Here is a 25,029-nt window from a genome sequence, read left to right as displayed (position 1 = left end):
TGATACCCCAGCGACGTTCTTTTGCTTCAGGGTTGTTCTGGCTGTTTGGGATCTTTTGTGCCTCCATGTCGATTTTAGGATTTCTTTTCCTGTTTTATTTGTTACTTTTTAAGAAGAATTTTGGAACATTGATTGGGATTGGGTTGGATCTGCAGATCACTTCTGGTAATGCAGCCAACGTCTGCCACTCCACGAGAAGAGGTGGCCTGCCCATCTTACGCCATCTTCAACTTTCTTCAGTGTCTTACAGCCTTCACTGTAGGGCTTTCACTTCTCTGATTACTTTTATTCCTAAATATTTCATATTTGAAACTATTGTGGGTTAATTATTTTATTGATTTCTTTCTCAGTGTACGAAAAAGCTGTTGATTTTTGTATGCAGATTTTGTGGCCCTGATACTTTACTGAATATGTTTTTTTTTTTTTGTTTTTTGTTTTTTGTTTTTTGTTTTTTTTTTTTTTGGTTTTTCGAGACAGGGTTTCTCTGTGTAGCTTTGCGCCTTTTCCTGGAACTCACTTGGTAGCCCAGGCTGGCCTCGAACTCACAGAGATCCGCCTGGCTCTGCCTCCCGAGTGCTGGGATTAAAGGCGTGCGCCACCACCGCCCGGCTCTGAATATGTTTTTAAGTTTAAAAATGTTCTGGTGAGGTCTTTAGAATCTGTCTGGCATAAGACCATATATTTGCAAGCAGGGATAATTTGTCTTTTTCTATGAATATTATATCCTTTTTATTTCTTTCTTTTGTCTTACTGCTTTAACTAAAACGTAAAGGAGCATATTGAGGAAGAGTGGAGAAAGCACTTATCCCTGATCATAGTGAGGATGCTTTAACTTCTTCCAAGTTAGTGCTGCCTTGGCTACAAGCTTGTCATAGGACGCCTCTATTGGTCAAAGTAAGTTCCTTCAATTCCTAGGTTCTTCAGGGCATTTCTCATGAAAGGTTGTCAGACTTTACCAAAAATCTTTTCAGCGTCTATTGAGATGATTATGTTATTTCTATTCAGTAGACTATTGATGTGATATATTACATTTTTGATTTGCCTATGTTAAGCCAGCCTTGTAAACCTGAAATAAGGTTACAAAAGCTCACTTACCTGATGAATGACCTTTTTGATATATCAGTATATTTTGTTTGCAAATATTTTATTGAGAATTTTTACACCCATGCTCATCAAGAAGATTGACCTATAATTATATTTTTTTCATGCTCTTGTCTGGCTTTGATATTAGTGTAAAACTTGCTTTTTAAAATTGACATTGGGAAGATTTCTTCCCTTTCCATTTTATAGAAGAGCATTTGTTGTTACTTCTTTAGTTTCTGATGGAATTCAGCTGCAAATTTGTCTGGGCACAGACATTTTTTAGTAATTATTGCTTTAATCGTGTTGCTTATTACAGATATATTTAAGTTGTTTATATCTTCTTGATTTAATTTGGTAAGTTATATGTGTGCAGAATTTTAACCATTTCTTTTAGATTTTACAAGTTTTTAAAACGTAAATTTTCAAAGCAGTTTCTAATAACCCTTTCATTTGATTGGTAGTTATCAGAATATCTCCCCTTTCATGTCTAATTTTACTAATTTGGGTCTTCTTTATCTTTCTTTTGGTTAGTTTGGCTAAGGGTTTGTTAATTTTGCTTATCTTTTCAAAGAGTCAACTTTATTTCATTAATTTTTTGTTGCTCTTTTTATTTCCATTTCATAAATTTCTGATATTTGTTATATGTTTTCCATTTCCCTGATTTGGGGTTTGACTTGTTCTTGTGTTCATAAGATGTAGGGTGTTTTTGTTACTGTTCTATTGCTGTGATAAAACACAGGACCAAGGTGACTTATAAAAGGAAGCACTTAATTGGGGGGTTGCTTATAGTTTCTGAGGGCCAATCCAAGCCCATCATGGCAGGTCATATAGCAGCAGGAAGGCATGGTGCCAGAGTAGGAGCTGAAAGTTGACATCTGATCCAGAAGCAGGAGGCAGAGAGAGTGAGACTGGGCTTGGTGTGGGCTTTTGAAACCTCAAAAACCCACCCCCAGTGACACACCTCCTCCACCAAGGCCACACCTCCTAACTGTTCCAAAATAGTTAAACAACTAGGGTTCAAACATTCAAATATATGAGCCTATAGGGGCCATTCTCATTCAAACCCCCATGGGGCAGGGGTGACCAGTGTGTTATTTATTTAAGATTTCTCTCATTTTTAAAAATATAGATATTTATAGCTAACCTTCCTTCTTAGGACTACTTTCATTGTATCCCACACATCCGGGTACATTGTGGCCATCAAAGAAATATGGAAATACATTTAAAAATTCCTCGAGTAAAGTAAAACCTTAAACAGTGTGCCTTTACCTGGAAATCACTTTACTCCTTATACATCCAGGATCTGTAATTCTGTCCTTTAAAAGGATCTCACGTTCACCTATATTCTGCTTGTCCTTTCCTGTCAATTTATCTTTGTCATATTTTGAATGTTCTAATTTATAAACCTTGTCTTCCAGCCCTGGTATTCTACTTTCCATTAACATATTTTCTTTAGGTGGGTTTTTCCATGAAGCTTACTTTTGTTTTGAAAAATTGAGTTTCATCCATCCATCCATATATATATGTATATATATATATACATATACATATATATATACATACATACATACAATCTAGGTCTTCTTCCATCCTCCCTCCAAATACTCCTTCATGTCCCTCACCAGGTTTCCCATTCAGCTCCACGTGCCCTGCTCTTTTAAAACTACTGAGTCCACTTAGTGCTACCTATACACATGTGCGTGTTGAACCATTCACTGGAACGTGGGTACCCTCCCACGTTCTACATCCCTGAAGAAAACTCTCGCTCCCTCTGCAGTCATCAATGCCAATATCTTCTCAGCTACAGGTAGGACTTTATTCCCAACTCTACGCTGGGATTTGTCTGGCTTGATTGTGGGCGGGTCTTATGTGAGCCATCACAACGTCTTCGAGTTCCTGTGTGCAACTACCCAGTGGCTTCTGGGAAACACTGTCTCATTGCAGCCAACTAGTACTGATTCGGCTCTGCCAGGCTTTCCACTTCCTCCTCTAAGGTGATGCTTGGAAGGAAGGACATGATATGGACGTCCCATTTAGGGCTGGTCACTCTGCAGTCCCTTACTCGCAGCACGTCGACCAGTTGCGGGGCTCTGCTGCGAGAAGAAGCTTCTCTGATTAAGGCTGAAAGATTTTAATCTATGGCTGTAGTGATGTGTCATTAGGAGTCAGGTTAATACGGTAATCATTCTGAGTGAGGTAACAGAACCAGGAAGATAAACATCACATGTTCTTTCTCACATGTGAAATCCACTGACGTTTTTTGTTTGATTTATTGGATCAAATAGAAATTCCAGTGTTTCTATTTTTTTTAGCACTTTTATCTCTGTTTCTTCATTGAATCCCCTATATTGACTTCCTTATTTCATTTTGCCTGTGCATGCTCTTCTTGAATCCATGCAAGGATGTACTCATTTCCTCTTTGATGACATTAATATTACACTCTTTTTAAAATGCTTAAAAGTTATTTACTTTATTACATGTAGACAAAATACATACATAAAAAAGTATGTGTGTGCACCACATGTGTGCCTGGTGCCTGCAGAGGTAAGAAGTTGTTGGATCCCTGGGACTGGAGTTACCATGGTTGTGAGATGCCATGTAGGTACTGGGAGTAAAACCCAGGTTCCTAGCAAGAGCAGAAAGTTTCTCTTCTCCCCTTTGAGGCAAAAGCTGTGTTTTTGCCTCAGCACCAGTCGATATATTCCAATATGGAAGGGGAAGGGCTCATGAGACCCCAGCTCTACTTGAGGAACTGTTGACAGTTGATAGATACTGGGGGAGGAAGAGTCAGGATGTTTTTAAGGGAATGGTCTGGACCCTGGGCGGCTGACCAGGCTTCAGTGAATGACCCCACGCCCGTGAGTATTTGCGCAGCATAGATTGGATATGGTGGGCTGTCAAAACCCAAAAAGGAGAAGATGAAGTGGAGAGAAGATGTGGGGAAAGGGGAGCTGAGTATGATAAAAATACACTGTATGTGTCTATGAAATTCTCAAACAACTCATTTAAATTATGCATACATACGTATACACACACATATACACACATGTAATATAAAGCATTTGTTTTGTCTCTGAGGACTCAGGTATTCAAGCTTTCTTCCATATATGCACATACAAGGCACATAAACACATTTTTTTTTCAATATCTTTCGCATCCTCTCCTTGGCTTCAGAAATTTCCTTTTTTGAGCTTTAGCTGACAGTTTGTAGAAATCCAAGTTCAGATTGTGGTAAGGGACCCTTCCTTCTTTTAGCAGGTGGACTCCATTTAAAATCCTCTAGACTGTAGACAGGGCTCCTTCCTTGTCCACTAGGAATAGGTATGGAAAACGTGGCCCCCAGAGCACATCTGGGCTATGCTTGGTGGAGCAGACTCGACCACTGGGCCCCAGTGGAGATGGAGTCCATGTGGCGGGATGTCCAGAGGGGCCTAGAAGGTTGCCTTGGTCTGTTGGCCGGTGGCTCTGAGATGACGAAAAGCATTTGCAGAGGAGTGTGAAGGGCTTGTGTTCTAGGTCTGATTTACCCTGTAGCAGAGGCTAACAGGCTTCCCCGGGCTCAGCTGCACTTTAAGCAACTCTTTACAACTCCCCTTCCCTGTCTTCTTACCCTTTTTCTTCTTATCCCCCTCTTTCCTTCCTGCCCCCTCTCCTCTCTTCCCCTCCCTTCTCCTCAGCCCCTCTCTTTCTTAAATTATCCCTGTCCTGGGTGTGTAGTCCAGAACCTCACTCATACTAAGCGGGAACTCTACTCCTGACTATAGCCCCGTCCTATGTATTGTCTTGATTTCTTGGTATGTGCTCTGTGTGACTGTATTTGATTGGGAAAGCTGAAGGCATAGCATGGTCATATGATACAGACAATGCATCTTTAAAAACCAACACTTCTTTCTAGACCAACACAAGGCTATCTATATATTTAATAAATAGAGCATGGCATGTGTCTAACTCCATCCCAGAAGTAAATACAGAGCTCTTCCACTTGTCACACTGAATCAGGTTTTTTTTTTTTTTTTTTTTTTTTTTTTTATCTTTTGGAAATTTGATTTCATGAGTCCATGTCCCCCTAAGACATCTGCTCTTTAAGCCAAATTTACCCATATAACCAATGTAATTAATCTCTACCTTCAGTGTCTTATCAAGAAACATCAAGTCCCTCAATAAAATCCAGAGACATTCCTGGGGAGCCAGAGGAGAGGACATCACTAATGTCCTCCCCTTGTCAACAAGAGCTTTAGAGGGGGAACAGCCGCATGGGTTTTGACAGTTGTTTGCAGCCTCAGAGTGTCTGAAATCCGTCTGCTGTTATTTAACGAAGGAGTGCCGGACACTGCTGAGTAAATTTCCTGGAAGAAGGCACCTTCCTCCTCTGCCCTCAGCTTCAGTATTTAACAGCATTCCCCAACACTGCACACAGCAGGGACCACAGTGAAGTAGGAAGCCTCTGCAAGGGATCATGGTCCCATTCCCACGTGCCTTGTCTGACATTTAGCTCATGCTTGACCTTTCATCCAACCTCTCTGAATATAGATCCCAAGAGACTTGGGGAAAAAAAGGAAGAAAAAGGAAATAAAACATTCCTAAGGGATAGACAGAAGGAAGGGAGCACCATTTCCTGATGATGGTGTACTTCCAAAATTAGTCCCACAAACAAAGGATGGAGGGGACATTGACATCACTGAATTCCCACAGCTGGTGTAGCTACAAATCCTGGCCTCCGACCCAAAGCTCCAGAGTGGATCTTCTTACCTTTCGTTTATTAGAAAAGAAACAGATTTCCAGAATGTTTATAAAGGAAGTGCCTAATTAAACAGTGATGAAACTGATAAGAAGAAAGAGAAGACGAGGTGTTCTTTCCTGACAGGATAGTAAATGGCTCTCCTCCCTGCTTTTATGAGATTTAACTAAGGCAGAGCAGAGGGGACCATGACAGGTGTACTCCTCAGTCCCGAAGGCGTCCCCCTCTCCCTTTATCTGTCTATGTTCCCTTGTTGCCCTCTGGCACAAGGCTCAATGTGGACTACAATAACAGCCTGGGCCTCAGCCACAGCGACTGATCCAAGGCTCATCAATGCCATTTAAGTGTGGCCAATTTTTCTCCTGAGATTTCTCTACAGACTCAAAAAGAAACGGGCCCCCCTAGAACTGGATATAGAGTAAGGCTTTTTGGTTGCAAACACTACAATCCAATGCTCACTACCTTTAGAGAAATTTAGAGTATTAATTTAGATCGGCATATAAGATAGCCAAAACTGAAGGAAATCCTTGATAAAGGCAAAGAGCATGGAGCCGCAGTTGAGACACAGGTACCAAAAACCATTAGACAATTTCCTCAGAGGCCAGGGGCCAACTTCCAGAGTAGCTCTGGCGTTTTGCTGTCTTCCCACGTCAACTGAGCTCAAGATTCAAGGTCCTAGGAAAATCCAGTATGACTGGCTAACCTACATGCGACCTCTACACAAGGGAAGAAAGACACCTCACCTGCCAGCTCCACAAAACTACAGAGAATAAGGCGGGGGGCAGGGGGGGACCCCAAAGGAAAATCATACTCCGTTACAGGATGGAGGGGAAGGCTGTTCTGCACAGGCCGAAACAGCAGATGGCTGAGAACAGACTATGAGCCAGGACCTCCTGGGAACCCGTTCCTAGCCTATGCCTGCCATAGAAGGAGCCAACACCCACAGAGGAACCAGCTGAGTAGTTCCCAGGCCCATGGCTCAGCCTCCAAGCCAGCCTCGGCAGCTAAAAATTTGCTTCCCGCTCATATTGGTTTTATTTCTGTTTCTGTCACTTACAGCCAATAAAATCCCGATCTCTGCCTAGTTTATATGTCGGTGCTTTTAAGGCCTGGAGGTCTCTGAAGTGTCATTTTGAAAAGGAACACTATCCTTAATTTGTGCGTACTGAATTAGGCTCCAGCCTCCACCCAGATGGAGCAACGTTTGTTTCTTGGGATCTTGTGCAACGGTTTGCTCAGCTTCATGGGGACTCTTACGGCCAGTGCCAACTCTCCTAGAGACTTTCAAAGTCAGTGAGAAGGTTTTGGTTTTGGGGTTCAGTGGGTCTGTTTAGGGATGAGTTTAGTGGATAGAGGAGGCAACCTACCAGACAGTGTCTAAATGACCCTATTTCTGTAAGGCACAGATGAAACCCTTGAAAAGCCTATATTGGGAAGCGCTTCCCTGACCCGATCACAGCTATGCTTTCTCCAAGTCTCTGCTGTCCAGGGCTGGCTCTTTTCTTTTTTCTTTTTTTAGTTTTTTTCGAGACAGGGTTTCTCTGTGTAGCTTTGTGCCTTTCCTGAAACTCACTCTGTAGCCCAGGCTGGCCTCGAACTCACAGAGATTCACCTGCCTCTGCCTCCCAAGTGCTGGGATTAAAGGCGTGCGCCACCACCGCCCGGCTCAGGGCTGGCTCTTATTGCTCTAAATAGAAATGACCCCACTTCAGAGGAGCCTCTGTTTGAGAAAATTCGGTGGCATTGCTTGCATTTTTACAAGCATTTTGGACAGACACCTGCTGGGAGAGAAATCATCATCTTTTGTTTTCCCCGAAGTCTTATCTTTTTTTTTTTTTTTTGTCAAGATAAAGACACCCTGTGTGGTAACTAGGATTGCCGGCTGCCTATCTGTCCCCAGTAGCCACTAGAGTGAACCCCTTGCTGTCCAATGACACAGGTGTCCAGTAGTGCTTTTATAAAAGATTCACAAATGGTTTACACTGTGAGGTCCCCGGGGTTGGCCTGGTCACTTTCTGCACAGCTCAAGGTTGCCTGGTAAACTAGAGCCCTGTGTTCAGAAAGAAGGTTGTCTGTAGGACTTCTAGTCAAGCCACTGTTTGCTGGTCTGGGGGATAAGAGTGTTTGAAAAAGCTGTGGGTGAGGATAGAGTGGGATTGCTCAAAATCTCTACACACTGGACAGTTATGCAAGATGGAACTCAGTCCAGTACTTTCAAAATGACCTCTCTCTAGATGCTCTTAATTCTACCACGTTAAGATTTAATTTATCTCCACTGTTCTTTCTTTGGGATATACTTGGAGACTCGGCAGGGTTGGTAGTTATTATACAGCAGTGGTGATTTTCAAATTGCTATTTGTTTGATTATAACTGAAGTTAAGCCAACAGAATATAATTCAGTATAATAATCATTTTAGAGGGGTTTAATGTATAAACTGTATTGGGGAAATGCCATAGCTAGCCTTGGGACACTTTCTTCATCTTCTAATCTCTAGTTCCTTAACTCGTAATTGCAACAGGAGTTTTGATCTTGAAGATGTTTAAAAAGGGCAGAGGAACATTGGAGAGGTAGTCTGGAGTACTTAGGGTAAAAGATTCCCCTTAGAGTATTTTCACTTAGCACTGGGATGATGGCAAAGTGACTTCCTCCATTTTCTGAAGAAGACAGAAAGAAAAGCAACAGTTTGATTTTCAAAAGTCATGAGGGAATTTGCCCAGTGTTTGAAACTGAAATGTTACTTCTATTACAAATTCTCACCCCCACATGTGGCTGGCTCTATGCAGATATTGAATTCTGGAAAGGTCTGCACTGGTATATACCAGCATCACCTAGAGAATGTCCTTTGCTTGTTTGTTTGGTTTGTTTTTTGGTTTGTTTGTTTTACGAGACAGGGTTTCTTTGTGTAACAGCCCTGGCTATCCTGGAACTCACTCTGTAGACCAGGCTGGACTCAAACTCATAGAGATCTACCTGCCTCTGCCTCCTGAGTTCTGGGATTAAAGGAATGGGACATCACCACTGGGCAAGAATGTCCTTTAAATGGAAATAAAGTTAAAAAATGGCTTAAGAGTTGATACAACTCTCTCTTGAGGAGTGGACCCAGGCGAGTTGGTAGTTGTGCATCATAAGAAAAATTAATGAAAAAATTAAAAGACAATAAAAATCTAAAGGAGTAGATCCCTTTAAGGAAGCAAGCTTGAAAAACATAGTCTGGTTAAAGAGAGGAACCTTGTATGCTATCAAGTAATGTACTCAATCAACAACAGGTCTGGGGGCTGAGAAGGTAATTTGTAAAGTAATGGGTGAAAATTGGTAAGGCACACACCTACAGGCATTTCAAGGGAGGGTTAGATATGAGGGTGCTGACTGAATCAGTGGCTTAGCCCCTGGACACAGTCCAGTTGGAGCAGACGGTTGGAGGTGGGTGGAGACTGTAGAAGGAGGGGCCTGCTTTGAAAAACTAGGTCACTGGGAGTGACTTCTAGGGCAGACTTGGCCTGGCCATTCCCTTCTTTACTTTGCTTCCCGCCCTCCACCCATCGAACAGCCTCAAACAAGATGCTACCACCACGATATTCTCACCACAGGCCCAGAAAGCAAGGAGCCAAATGGGCTTGGACTTCCGAAACCAAGAGCTGAGACCCAGCTTTCCCCACTTGAGTTGTCCCGGCAGGTCTTTCTGTCACATTAACCCCTCTTCCCCCATGGGGTAACTCTGTCTTCCTAAAGCAAAGAGGGCGAAGACTGTTCGATTCCTACACACTGTGATCTAAAGAGTAGACGGCCTCGGGCTTTGAAAACCCCAGCACACTAGGCGTCCAGGGCTACTGGCAGTCAACAAAGCTGTGAGCACTTCCGGGGAGGGCTCTGGAAACGACAGACAGGAGGAAGTCGCTTTGGGTTGTGGCTATGTGCACAAAGTCAAACCCACCAGGACTAGGGCTGTGAGATGCCTACTGTGCTCTTTTTTTTTTTTTTTTTTAAATAAACAAAGGTGTTTTTATTCTCAGCTGAACTCGTGTGTAAGAAGAAAAACCGTTTGGCATCTCACTGTTCTCTCAATTCGAGCATAAATATGCTTCAAGATATTCCTAACATTCTGGAACATTCTCTGATCAGAAGGCCCGAAAGGGGACCTGATGGCTTGGGAAACAAAGCAAACGGGAAAAACACAGCATGTTTGGGTAGCAGAGATGTCTGTTTTATTTGGAAACATTCCATTAATCCGTTAGGCTTGTAAGCATTGGTTTGTCTCTAACAGAGAAGTGGTGTCACGGTAATCCAGGGACGCGAGCTGCTACTTAGAATCCACGCTTTCCTTTCCTCAGTGGGAATTGTTATACTAAGCAGGCCACTGCTGGGGGTGGCCACCCCATCACTGACAGGGGCTGGAAGGGGACGCCTTCCCTCAAACGGTGCACTGTATCTCTTATGGGGTCTAAAATCCATTCCGGATAGTTATTTCTTGGACCATTAAGGCTTTCAGTTCATTGATTTAAAAAAAAAAAATCTACCTTTAAAGTGTAAACGTCTCTGGGATCGATGGCTCATTAAGTATTTCATTATATTTTAACTTGACCATGAGCTGACAGTGTATTGATATTGGTCTGTCTTTCTCCATTCCAGTAATGGGATAGCCCTTCCTTTAAGTTCAGCTCTATGCTCCCAGCGGCAGCTGCCAGGCAGAGGCCTCTTTATTTCCCCACTTTATTTTCCCTCTACCCTGCCACCCAGTGGTGGGTGCAGGACCTAAGCTTATGCATCCATCATCCCCCAGCCCAGGCCACATAAGGATATCCAGGGATGGGTACCCAGCTCAAGTCAGACAGCCTTCTCTCGGACGTTTTCCTCACTAGAACTGCTAGGGAAGTGTTTGCTTTCTTCTTATCAGAGGTGATAAGTGCAGATAGCCACTGCTTATAGTCCGGCTTCTATCCTCTCCTGACATCTAACTGAAGATAGAGAAGGCTCCGTGCAGGAAGAAGCAGAGGTGGATGATAAAGAGTACCCTGAGGATACCTGAGACTCCACTTCATTAGATAATACTGTGCTCTTTCTTGATTTGTTTCCAAGAATCACAAATGATCCTTTCTCCTTAACTTTCTCCTTAAGCTCTTATGCCTGGACCATCTGCCATTTGGTCTGAGAACCCCAAACAAACATTTTACAAAAATGACCCAAGAAAACTAGTAGTGTAAATCTAAAAGTGTGTGTGTGTGTGTGTGTGTGTGTGTGTGTGTGTGTGTGTGTGTATGAGAGAGAGAGAATTGGTCTCTTACACATAAGCCACCATGTATTAAAAGTCCCTGGATATCTTCTCATACAATTTTGAAAAGATGAAAAGGCATGGCAGGGTGACCAGGTGTCTGAGAATGCCAAGTAATATTAGTCTGGGACCACAATGGGCTGTTGAGTTCAGGGTAAGGCTTCACAGTAGGGACTGACTGGTGAGTTAGAATTTGCAAATATTGACTTAAGAAGGGGTGGAGAGGCGGCTCAGAGGTTAAGAGCACTTACTGGTCTTGCAGCAGACCTGGGTTTGATCAGGTTCGGTTCCCAGCACCCACATGGCAGCTCACAACAGCCTAGAACTCCAGTTCCAGGGGTCAGGCATCTGCTGGCTCCTGCAGACGTGTGGTGCATACGTTCATACAGGCTCACACACATACACATAGACACAATAAATAAATCTAAAACAAGAGTTGGTGACAGTCCAGTGGTTCAGTGTCCTCACCAAATAAGACAAGCAACTTTAAGACCACAACAGGCTGACAATGGCTGCTAAAATTTTTATTTATATCTTTTTAATCAGTGTATCAGATAAAAGGGGAAGCTACTTTTTTCTTCCCTTCACCTCAATATTATTTAAATTTTGACCTACCTGAACATCCAAGAGGTCCTCACTTCAGAAGCATGTAGACTAAGACTGGACACATAGAGGGAAGACTGGACACATAGAGGGAAGAGTAGCATGGCTCGTGCCCAAGGATGATTGATATGCAAATTCATGAAACATTCTACACCCTTAAAAATGCACTTTGTTTGAAAATGTCATCATGATGTCTAACGCAACTTACATGCTAATTAAAAACAAATAATCAAAAATAAACAATCCAAGAACCCAATTTATTACTAAAGGGCCATTTTGGCCAAAATGGAAAGAATTAAAATTAGACAGCTTGCATTAACACTTCTGCAATAGGTTTACCAAGCAGCTGAAAAGTGGGAAGTTTTTGTCAAGTGAGCTGGAGTCGGTCCTCCAGTGTTCTAGGATGACTGTTGGCTTCTTCTACGTGACCCTTGGAACTCTGGGATGATGCCTCGAGTAAAGACCGTTAAACTGACAACATTCTCTAATGGTTTGTTCCCAAGTTGCTCCTCTTTCCCCGGCATTACTTATGCGTGAGAAAGGAAGCTGGAGTAAGAACAATGGCATGCTCCTGACTTTGCAGGGAGAGCACACAGCAAGCAATGACCTTGGCCCCTGGGGACCAGAGTTTAACCTGAGATCCTGGGTCAGAAATGAGCTGCTGGAGACCAGACAGAAAATGTCCTTGGTCTATCGGGTTGAGAGGTGCACCTGCTTTAGTAGACGATGCTACCTGCCCAAGATGGCTTGCTCCTTTCTAACCAGGGCTGAGCTAATAACCACCATCCTGAGCTTCATTTGCTCTAATGGAGTCTGTCTGTACACTTGGCAGTTATTCTGAGAACAAGCGTGCATGGAATTCTCGGTAAACCGTCTAGCACATGCTATCAAATATTAACTTGAATTATTGCTAATGAAGACAACTTGAAGGCTTTATTTTCTTTCCCCCCTCTGGTGTGTTCATAGCTTCTTGGTAGCCGAAGTTTTTCTATTCTTTCTAAATCAGTGTAAAGCCAAGAAGGGTGGCCTACGCCTACAACCACAGTCTCTGAAGGCTGACGGGAGACGATCAAAAGTTCAAAGCCAACTTAGGCTATGTGATGAGACTCTCCCTGTCTCAAATGTCACCACTGCAAAAACCCTTTAAAAACTAATATGGAAGGGCCTGACTGTGAACTCTTAGCACCCTCATAAAAAGCTGGACCAAGTGGTACATGTTTGTAGACCCCCCACCAAGCTTGCTGGCCAGCCAGCCTAGCTGAATCTGTGACTCCAGGTTCAGTGAGTGACCCTGTCTCAAAAAGCAAGGAAGGAAGCAATGGAGAAAAGCTCTTGATATGAACTTTTGGCCATCACATGCACCTGTCCATACACACATGCCTACACATCTATATAGCTATTAAGATTGTTCTGAATTACCCAGATTTCATTCCCAAGTACCACGTCCTGTTGCTTCCTGCTTCATTCATCCCCTGGCAAGAAAGAATTTCTTCTTTCCTCGTGCCTGGCTTGGCCTACTGCCGCTCCCGGCTCCACTCTAGAGTCCTAGACCTTGAAGTGCCCTGTTCTTCTTTTCATGCTTTGCCCTGCCCTCTCTGCCACCCAGCTTAGCCAGTGACATGTCTAGATGCATTTCGGTCCAGCTCTCCTCGGACAGAGACATCCCCCCTGCAAATGCTGGTTCGTTATCTCCTTGTCAAAAAGTCGAAGCAAATTCAGCCTGGAGTTCAGAGATCCTGGGCTGCCTCAACTCGCACATTGTCTAACAGAGCCAGGCCAGGCCAGTGTCTAGGCCAGAACGCTGCCAGGCACAGGACCTGGCATTTTGTTTCGCTGTCAATCAATCTCTATGCATCACCCAGGACGAGGGACCAATGTGCACCTGTCACGTGGTAATACTGACCTCTAGGGAAAGGTCTTCCTTCACAGAGTGTCTTTATCTTCTCATTGAGTTCCAGGACAGTAATGGCAGCTTCTTGCTTAGCTATTGCCAAATCAGTTTGTAGCTTTTTCACTGTCTTTTTGTACTTTAGTTTCTTAAAAAAAAATAAGAATTTCCTGTCACTGGAGACAGCAGATGCATCAAAGGGATAAAAGGAATTAATCGTGTCTGGGCAAGCATGGCTTAAACACTCCATTCATCTAAGCCCACTCTCTCCATCATCAACTCTTATAACTTTCTTGAAGGGGGGAGGGGGCTCATCTGGATCTAAACCTTGTGGTTTGGATACTTCGAATAGAGGCAATTAGAGAAAATCTATTTGTCATTTAGCACTTACTACCAGGGTGCTAATGCTTCCAAGTATCAGGTTTCTACCCCAACCTGTAAGCAGATTCAGGAGAGACAACCAGAGCCTTGATTAGGAGTCCTGTCTCCCCTGACATCTGAATTTTATCTGCATTCAAATAAACTCTGGAATGCATGTTGCTACCAGGAAGTGCAGAAATGTGGACATTTGCAGACACTTGTTGCTGCGGCTGTAAAGGGAACATGGTCAGGTCTAAACCTTCCTGGGAACTCTATTGGGAAGTATTTACATAACGGAAGGATTCACACTGAGCCTTTATGGATTTCAAAGTGGATTTGATTTGTCAGAACTGGACTCATCTGCAGAGTTGGAGCCAGTTTGTTAGGATAAGCGCTGCTTTCGCACGTTGGTGTTGCTTTTTGGGTAGCTGCCTTTCCACTGGAGAGCTCACCTTGCCAAGTCTTTGTGGCTGATAATTAAGAAGCCCAGAGAATGAACAAAAAACACTGCTTGTCGGACACAAATCTTGAGATAGGGAAAGGAATGCTCACTAGGAAAGAACCCACTCTTCTCTGGCCTCTGAAGGGCGTGCACACAGGCTCCAGGGCGTCAGCCTCTTGGTGTAAAAGCCAGGGAAATCAGCTAGCTAGTCAAACACAGTGTTAGAGAGACACCGCTTTCAGGTTCTAATGTTGGGCGATGAGACCAAGGGATGCAGCTAAGCGGGGAAGCATATAGATGAAAGCAAAGCAAGGGTTTCCTCACTAGCATGGGAAAGCAAAATCTAAAGCAGATTGTCGAGCCTGGCACAGCTGCCCATGCCTGTAACCCCAGCAACCCCTGGGAAGCAGAGAGAGGAGTAGCAACAGGTCAAGCTTACTCTAGGCCACATATCAGAGATGAAAGCTAGAGTGAGCTGCCACGGGAGACTATCACCTGAGCAAGAAAAACAGAGATGGACTGTCTTTTAGATTTAACCCAGGATGATAAGAACATCATACATCTTCATTAATGACATAAAGATGGCTAAAAGCAAAAGAACAACTCAAAGGAATGGTAGGTAGCAAAGGAGCCTTTATCCAGGGAGCAGGAGAGCTAGAATATGGCAGGGTTTACCCTTGGCGGTCCACAGCCCAGGTACCCTGACTTCTCAGCAGCCTTCCTCATTTCATTGTGACACATCCCCTGATTATCAGGAATTGTACTGGGTTGGCTGGCTGCTAAAATCAAGACCAGTAAAACCTTATAGTTTCTTCCCTCTTTCTGGGTGTCTAATCACTAAAACCATTCATGATTCACCTTGGAAATAGATAGGTTCCGGAAGAGACTGAGCTGAAGAGGGCGTGTGTCAGGAAGTTCGTTGTTAAACTGTCAGGCACATCTGCATCTCCTCCTCTCAGGAGCTAGCTTGAGCCAGTCTGTGCCTAAAGACCTTCTCCACCTAAGTAAGGCAGGCAGCAATGGCATCTGGGAGGCGCCAGGCTGCTGCACACTTTTCCTGCTGCTATCTCAGGAGTATTCCACACCTGGATTTTCACCATGCCTTTTACAACTCAGAACTTTGGAGACAGAAGACTACGGACGTGAACACTGAAGAAGTGGAGATGATGAAGAGATGTACAACCAGAGAGGAAGAGAAGGGAAATGCTGGACCAAGAGTAGAAAAAAGAGCTAACAATGACACGCAAGGCAAAGAACTGCGGACTAGATGTACTGATGGGGCCAGTTACACTGACATGCCCAGAACAGTAGAGTGAGTGATGACCTGCTAGAGAAACAGACATGAGACGCACTGAGGGGCAGAGGGAGAACTCGAGTGTGGTGATATAATGTGTCCCCCAATATACTGTGCATCCTAATAAACTTATCTGGGGTCAGAGGACAGAACAGCCACTAGATAGACATAGAGGCCAGAAAATGGTGGCACTCACACATTTAATCCTATCACTTGGGAAGCAGAGATCCATGCTGATCTCTGTGAGTTCAAAGCCACACTGGAAACATCTAGGCATGGTGACTCACGCCTTTAATCTCATAAGTGATGGCAGGAGGCAGAATGGTATATAAGGCGTGAGGACCAGGAACTAGAGTCAGTTAAGCTTTTAGGCTTTTGAGCAACAGTTCAGCTGAGATCCATTATGGATGAGGACTCAGAGGCTTTCAGTCTGAGGAAACAGGATCAGCTGAGGAATTGGCGAGGTGAAGTAGCTGTGGCTTGTTCTGTCTCTCTGATCTTCCAGTGTTCACCTCAATACCTGGCCCCGGATTTGTTTTTATGAATAAGACTTAATATTTCGTGTTACACCCGAGAGCTTTGTTACATATTTGTTCACTATGACAAGCCTCCAGTATCTCTGTCTGCTTGGGGTTTAAATCAAAGCATCGAGGATGAATTAAAAATTGAGAATTTACTTTCCTCATGATTCTTTTTTTTTAAGCTGATAGAATTTTGTTTTTTAATTTATTTTACATACCAACCACAGTTTCCCCTTCCTCCTCTCCTCCAATGGGAATCAACAAAGCGTGTGTATCAAGTTGAGGCAGGACCAAGGCCCCCGGGCCCCCCCCCCCCCCCCCCCCCCCCCCCGCATCAAGGGTGAACAAGGCATCCCACCATAGGGAATAGGTTCCAAAGAGCCAGCTCATGCACCTCCCACTGCTAAGGGCCCCACAAACAGACCAAACTACACATCTGTTACATGATTCTTTTTTTAAAAAAAAACTTTTCCTTTTTTGAGACAGGGTTTTGCTATGTATCCCAGGATGGCTCCAAACTCAAGATCTTACTTCCTTATAGATGTATGAACACTGATAATTCTTAATAGCCTATATTCACTTTCTTAAAGCATGTTAAAATTCTTCGAAGATAAGTATTTTTCTAGAAACTTTTTTTTAAAGTAGGCATTGATCATAGATAAAAAAAATAATAACTAAAAGCCACCTGGTGAGAGGTGGTGAACTATAACTGTGAGTTGACATGATATTCCTAAATTAGAAAAAGTCACATGGCTGCATTTTGACAAGGCCGCAGAATACAGAAACCCAAGGTGCAGTCATAGTGCATCTCAATATCAACTAAGACTTTCAACTTTCTCCTTTTCAGTTTTGTTTTTAGTTCTTGGTATTTGAATTCAGATCCTTGCATACACTAAGAACATATCCACCTCTAAGCTATGCCCTCAACCCCTCAACTATTCATTTAAGGTATTTTACTCTAAAAATACATAACTTCAAGACTATATTGTTCTTCTCTTACAGTAGTTATGTGTCAACCTTTTCTTATTATTATAACATTTGTCTGCTTGCCTTATGACCTCATAGGGATATTGAGGCTGTTTTGTTTGGAAAAAAACAGTATCCAAGGGCAGTCATGACAGTTGACTCCAGCTATCTAAGGGACTATTCAAGGGGAGAGGAAGTTGAGTCAAACTGTGTTGTTCTAGAGATACCATGAAGAACAATGGGGAGAAAACATGAGGAGGCAGGTTTTGGCAGGACATGAGAAAACACTCCCCAACAATCAGAGCTGCATCCATAATAAGATAGGATGGGTCCTGGCGAGGACCTGCCACTCTGGGAATGATCAAGTAGAGACAGGAGGAACATAACCAGGCAGGCCCTGCTAACTCTGGAAGCTGGGTCAAGTGGTAATTCTGAGTTTGGCTCACCCCCCAGTTCTTTCTATCTCTGGTCCCTCCCACTCACAGAAAGGGCACAGTGCAGGTACTAAGAGCCCAGCCTCTGAAGCCTGGAGGGCTGTTAGAGTCACCAGGGACATTTTAAAGATGATTCTGGTTATTTGTGAGAAATTGGATAAGAAGGCCCGTGCTTCTTTTAGAGTTCAAGGATGACGTGACTCAAAACATTAATTTTTGTTATTTAGCTGCAGAAAAAAGGTTAGGTGAAGTTAAATTTACAATACAAATTGAACAAACAAACAAACAAAAATTCCCTAGACTAGTTGCCTAAGGTTTCTATGGGAAAGTTTTGGTTATTTAAATACTCTTTCAAATAGTTTAACATCCTTGCCTTTTCTCTCCATCTCCAGACAGGATTGCCGTGTGTTAATTCATAGTTTTAATGGAGCCCTTTGGGCAGTTCAAAAAATTCAGTTTGCCAATGTGTTTTTATTAGTCAGGGACATCAAATGATTTCAACAATGATAAAATTTTCCTTTGCTTTTCTTGGCATTCACTAGCCAGGCAACCCAAGTTTTGTACTTGAATCTAATGGAGTCTGTTATGGTCTCCCTAGTAACCAGGGACTCTCTTTAGTCATTACTGAAAGGATAGGAAGGCTTCTATTGCTTGGAGCGAAATTCCTATTACTTTGCTGTTTTCCTATTTCGCCCAAAGGGTGGAAAGAGGGAGGAAATCATGTATTTGTGCAATGTTTTGAAAAGGAAATATTTATCTGTATCATATTGCTGAATGGCTTGCATTATAACAAGTCAAGAAATAGCCGGGGAACTATTTATAGAGGAGTTTCAACACAGAGCTGTTAGTGATATTTTAAATTTCTCGGTATTTCCACATACTTTGAATCATGGCCTTGTATTGTGCAGCTGGGCCTTGTCACTTAATGGTCATGAGAAACTAGGCCAGCCACATGTCATTGACAAGCTCCGTCCCTACTGTGGTGATCAAATGATATAATGTTGAGACGTGCATCCTACTCTGTGTGTGTAGTAATGTCTATTTTTTTTTAATCACTATTCCTTGAAGCACATAGGACACATTTTAACCCTTCACTAACATATGAATACATTTTTGTAAAAGATGTCAATCCACTCTTTATAAAGTGAATCTGTACTTATTTGAAAGTAAGACTTCTCTCTTTATCATTTTCTGCATGGTTGATTTCTTTCTTACTTTGTATGGATAGAGAAAATTTAACTTAAACGCCCTGAAAATAGACCTGTGTATGGCTTGATCCTCTGTTCAGCCAGTGCTGGCCTGATGCGTGGGTGAAGTCAGGGGATGAGTGGAAGAGTTTTCTCAGGCTCTAGTTCATATTCCCAGGGCAACATTCTTGTCTCTACAACAGCAACTATTTCCCCCATGTCTAAAATCTACCTGGCTCATCCCACCTTCATTTCTTATATCACAAAGATGAAAATGTTGTCTACAAATGACCACTAATAACACGCTCACTACCAAGGATGTAGGACAGAATTGGATTTGAATGCAGAATGCAGAGTTAAATTTCTCCTTTTAATCCTTTTCCAGTTAATAAAGCAGTGAAAATATAGTAGTGGGTGGCTTAAAAGTCAATTCATTGCACATCTTTTCTTATGTCTTTTTCATCACAGCCCCAGGAGACCAGTTTAAAGTCTAGGGATAGCAACTATGTGCCCTGTGTGTGTTCTTCGTGGGGCCATGCAGGCCATGTTTAGTGATTATTTCATTCTGCATTGCAAACATGCCCTCCAGCCCTTCACCCACATTCCCACTCCTCACTAGTGAAACTGATCGTCATTCAACTTGTGTCTCTCTAGGTAGATGAGAGAGCTGGGCTATTGGAGTAGTAAAATGGACTTGAAGCAAGGCCTTTTCTGATTTGCTTCAACAGCAATGGGAGGCACTGTTAGACAAGAGCACCATTAATATTTTTATAAGTTAATTAAATGTAGCTTAAGAGACTTGGGATATAAAACGTTGGCTTTGAAGTAATATGGGGAAGCATTTGTAAGGTGGTTGCTGTGGTAACTCCAGGAGAACCTAGATATTAAATGAAATGTTTGATAAACCCAGCCAATAACAATGTAGGCAAGGTGTTATTAATTTCCTCAGTTGTTCTTATCAGAGGATCATCATCATATCTATCTCTATCTATCTATCTATCTATCTATCTATCTATCTATCTATCTCTATTTATCTATCTATCTATCTATCTATCATCTATCTATCTATCATCTATCTATCTATCTATCAATCATCTATCTATCTATCTATCTCTATCTATCTATCTATCTATCATCTATCTATCTATCATCTATCTATCTATCAATCCTATCTATCTATCTATCTATCTATCTATCTATCTATCTATCTATCATCTATCTATCTGTGAGCTGGCAATCACCGTCACATTTCTGGGCAGGCAATCACCATCATATTTCTGAGTCATATGACATGACAGAGAAGGTTAATCAAATGAAACTTTTCCAAAAGCATTTTGAAGGGAAGACACAAATGAAAACTGAAGGTTAGTCTTGTTCCATTTGGCCAGGCATCAGGGAAGAGTTGATACACAAAGGCTTAGGGCTCAGCATGGCTGTCACCACGCACCTATGCTTATATGACCTTGAGAGATGCCAAGAGAGCCAGATTCAAAAAGCAGAACCAACATTTGTTTTCTAGTTCCTTACGGTACCCCTCCCTCCCATTTCCTTATTTTTATTCATCCCATTTGACGGGAGGAAATCTATACAATTCATTTTAATTACTCCCCAAATTTAATAAGTTCAAGGTTTCCAGTGACAAAGCAATCTTACTGATTAAGCAAACAACTGAGCTTTGTAGAGGGAAAGGACCGCCCTAAAGTAAGAACCAAGTCTCAATTCTTTTTCTTTGTGAGAAAAACAACTATTAGAGATATAAGAAAGGATTTCCAGTTGATATCTTAGCTTCCAGAACACCAATTTAAGTGTCCATTTAATAGAAATTATAGATGGATACAAACCAAAGCGGTATTATACACTTTGGAGAGAATTTCCACGGCAAGGGAGTATTTTCTAACAAAAGAATTGTATTAAATTTTTGCATTAAAGACAATAAGCTGCCATTCCCTTCCTGTGGCATACAGCCCATTCCCGGGAATTTTCTAGAGAGAAATGAACACTTATTGACCCTCTGCAGTACACCAGACATAGCTCTTGGAGTTTCATATTCATTGGCTCATTTCCTATTTATAGCCATTCAGTGAAATTAGACTATTGTTTTTCTCATTTTAGACACAAGTACTGAGTTATGGAGAGCCTGAAGTAAATTGCTCAAAGTGTGAAGATCCAAATGCTTGTGGACTATTTACACCCTACCATCTATCACTAGGGCAAACTGGATACAGGCCTCTGAGTTGTGCCTAGCATGGAAAATTTTATAGTCTATACCTTTCTAACAGATATGGAAGTGGTGTGTAGCTCCTGACTCTGGAATTCTGACACTATGAACTTGACCTGAGAGCAAGAAGTCATATAGGGCCATCAAATCCTAGAATAACATAGACTTGGACTTTGCAGAGCCAGGGGTCCTGACTCTTTATTTCTGTTCCTCCTCCTATGCCAATATTATGTTGCTTTCTGGCCAGAGAGCTTAAGAAAAATTGGATAGGTATATGATTGGATCTCAGAGCTATACCTAAGATCCCTCGAGTCTAAGGCTTCAGTATCAGAAGTAGTTGGACTTCCGGCAGTCAGCCTTCTCTTAAAGCCTTCTTTATATAGTTAGCCAGCACACACACACACACACACACACACACACACACACACACACACACACACGCATGTGCTGCATACACTCACACAAACACAGGCATACACGTACAAAGACTTTACTCATGATAGAAAGAAGAGTCTAGGCAGCCAACTTCTTGGTAAATTGAAAGACATGAACTCTGGGATGGGGATGTAGTTTAGTGATAGACTGCCTATTATGCTGAAGCCCTGGGTTCAGAGCCCAGCACTGCACACTCTCCACCACAAGAAACAAACAGAGTCAATCTCTGCCAGCAAACTTGCTCTTACAGTTGCAGCACGAATCTTAAAAGGTCTTATCAATAAAAACAAACCTGGAGCCAGGTATTGGGGTGAACGCTGAAAGATCAGAGAAACAGAATAGCTAACCTCACCTCGCCGATTCCTCAGCTGATCTTGTTTCCTCAGACTGAAAGCCTCTGAGTCCTCATCTGAATGGATCTCAGCTGAACAGCTTCTAGAAGCCTAAAAGTTTAACAGGTTCTAGTTCCTGGTCCTCACGTCTTATATACCTTTTTGCTTCTTGCCATCCCTTCCTGGGATTAAAGGTATGTGTCACCATGCCTGGCTGTTTCTAATGTGACTTTGAACTCACAGAGATCTCTGCCTTCAGAATACTAGGATTAAAGGTGTGAGTGCCACCATTTTCTGGCCTCTATGTCTATCTAGTAGCTGTTCTGTTCTCTGACCCCAGATAAGTTTATTAAGGTGCACAATATATTGGGCGACACAATATCTCCACATATAGTGCTAGGGTATATGCTATATTATATTGTTAAAGATGTTCTGATATTAAGGGGGCAAGTTTCCCTGATTTTGGCTGAGTCCAGGAAGAAAAAAGCATAGTGTTTAAAGGAATCTTGAAAAAAGAAAAATGTGGACAGTACTGCAAATGCCAAGTCTACTTGGTCTCAGCGTTTAAAACCACACCCTATGAGCAGAGAGAAGTGCATTGTCACACCTAACAGAGCCTGGTAGGAAACTGTTTCCCAGTCCAATTCTCCCCGGAGACAGAGCCCAAAGAGCCCAAGCTGTACATGAAGCAATTTCATTTTCTCAGCCCCACCTTTACAGGTGCTGGGATCATTAGCAAACAGCCGCAAGTGATGTGGGTGGAAAAGAACAGAAATCAGAAAGGAGAGATTATTCACATGGAGAAAACGAATTCCCTTATCTGCCTTGTGAGAGAGATGCTAAGTTCCTCTAACATGATTACAAAACAACGAAGCACTTTGCTATGCAATTACCTTATAATTGGGCAGATTTTGTTTTCTCTTTTTTTTTTCTGGACTCAGCACTACATTTGAACTTGAAGAAAGGCATCTTTCTAGAAAGGAATCAGTGCTATTGGCCACCTGTGATCCCTCTTGACTCCTAAGGCAGAGGGGTACAGTCAAGGGCTGGAACATCAAGATCCCAAGCATCAAGCTGATTTGATGACTTTTAAGGTTTCTTCTTGTAATACAGACAGCCTAATTAAATTAATATTCCTGTCAACAGCTCTTTTTTTTTGCCAAGCCCCACTTAGCCCCCAGAGTGGGCACCTGTACACTGAGTACAAGTGCTGACCATAAAATACTTCTACAGTGATCAGGAAATTCAAGTAGAAAATGGGAAGCAATCTTAGGATGGGGACAGAGCCTTTGCAGCACTAAATACCTGCAGATAAGTGGGGCATTTTTTGTGCTATGTATTGTTTCTGCATGCAATGCAATGTTTCAAAACAATCACCATTTTATAACAGAAATCCTTAGGCTTGAAATGAAACCCATATGCTCTCATGTGAAAAAGATTTTATGTTAAAAGTATGTAGGGATGAGTAGTTTAAAAATTACTGAGAAGTGTATGGATCAAGAGTATAACTGACTGTATTATTACTTTGAATTTTGATTCTTTGTAAGTAGAATTTCTGAGATACTAATCAGTTATTGGCAATGAACCATCCTGGCACATGATTTCAGAGTAAAAGCTGCAAATCGACTACTTAATAGCTACAATTAAAGGAGCAATTTGTCAATTCTTTAATATTTCAATTGCTTTAATTGGATGTATCTGGAACAAAAATAGTTTTATAGAGGACAAGAGTCTCAATTAAGATTTCTCCTAATGAACTAAAAACTTATCAGATTCATTGCAAGCACTCTTTGAAAGTGGAGTAGCCTAAACCTAGACATGATCATGGGTGGTGTAATACACATCTGGAGTACCTAGAGATGATTGAAATGTGGGCCGTGTAATGCACATCTGGAGTACCTAGAGATGATTGAAACATGGACAGTGTAATGCACATCTGGAGTACCTAGAGATGATTGAAACATGGGCAGTGTAATGCATATCTGCAGTACCTAGAAATGATTGAAACATGAACAGTGTAATGTACATCTGCAGTACCTAGAGATGATTGAAAAATGGGCAGTGTAATACACATCTGGAGCACCTAGAGATGATTGAAACACGGGCAGTATAATGCACATCTGGAGTTCTATCTTCTCAGGAGACTCAGAAGGAGAATGAAATGAGTCCAGAGTGCAGAGCTAACCTGGGCAATGCAGAAAGATCTTAGCTCTTAAAAAGGAAAGGTTATAAAAAAAATAGAAAAGTAGAGATGATGGAAGAAATCACCCTGGCTTGTCATTCATCACAACTATCGAAAATTGTTATTTCTTTTCTGTGGAAATAGTTGAGCACTTTGGGAAGAGGTCTCAACATCCAGCAAACCTAAATAGTTTTATTCCTTTATTCCTTATCCTCAACATCCCGGCTATGACTCTAGCTGCATATTAAAAAAAAATATTTCCATACTGTTTAGAGAAACTCTATGGTTCACATCATGAAACCACATTTCTTGGCATTGAGATTAAAATATTAGGATTTATGCATAGCTGTTTTAAAATAGTGCTTGAAACAAGTTGCTTTCAGAATCTGCTCTGTATGTGAATTGGTTTGCACACCATGACCTGATAAAAATCTGTGGATTGAGTGTGAGGAGTGGAGGTGGAGGGAAGGTGTGGTGCTGATGTAAACCTTTGCTTTGGAGGTATTAGCAAGTTTCAGATTGCATATTTTAACAAGTCTGAACAAATACCCTCACTAGAAAACGACTCATCAGAGAGAAGCTATTCCTTGGCTCTGTGAGTCTCAAGGGTCTGCCTCACTTGTTACTCCACTTTCTACAAAGTGCCTTCACTAATTCCATTACAAACCTAACAGGGTGATGATTGTACATGGATCTGACCTCCCTGGTGAAGATGCGTAACTAACTATAGGAACTGCGACTAGTAGGTCTCTATGCTTGTTCTCATCAACACGCCCTCCTCTCAGATGGGCCAGGATAACAGTAGGGAGGGGACTGTGTGGACTTGGCTGAGTACCACTTGCCACATCTCTTGTTAGGTCACAGTTTCCCAGAGCCTGAGATAGTAAGATTGAGGGATAACTGTGCCAGTTGCTTGTCAATAAAAGGTTGACGATTTCACAAGAGATGCATGATAAATTGCCTCTTTTCTTCTTGATCCAGAAAAAACCCATGTGTGGTGGTCAATTTTGGTTAACTTGGTGCAACTGTAGTCCCTAGGAAGAGGGAACCTCAGTTGAAGAACTTGCTTCCAACAGATT

General features: G+C 42.2%; 1 protein-coding gene across 1 annotated transcript in view; it reads right to left on the bottom strand.

Moving 5' to 3' along the window:
- The window catches only part of Ccdc192 (coiled-coil domain containing 192), a 202,746-nt gene that overhangs the window by 57,259 nt on the left and 120,458 nt on the right, over positions 1 to 25,029 (bottom strand). The window contains exon 6 of the mRNA XM_059246205.1: positions 13,595 to 13,727. Within this exon, the coding sequence (XP_059102188.1) occupies positions 13,595 to 13,727 (133 nt within the window). The remainder of the gene's footprint in view (positions 1 to 13,594; positions 13,728 to 25,029) is intronic.

This window comes from Peromyscus eremicus, chromosome 19 (genome assembly GCF_949786415.1).
Source record: "Peromyscus eremicus chromosome 19, PerEre_H2_v1, whole genome shotgun sequence".
NCBI lineage: Eukaryota > Metazoa > Chordata > Mammalia > Rodentia > Cricetidae > Peromyscus > Peromyscus eremicus.
The sequence above is the reverse complement of the archived record's forward strand: the minus strand, read 5'-3'. Positions and strand labels throughout refer to the sequence as shown.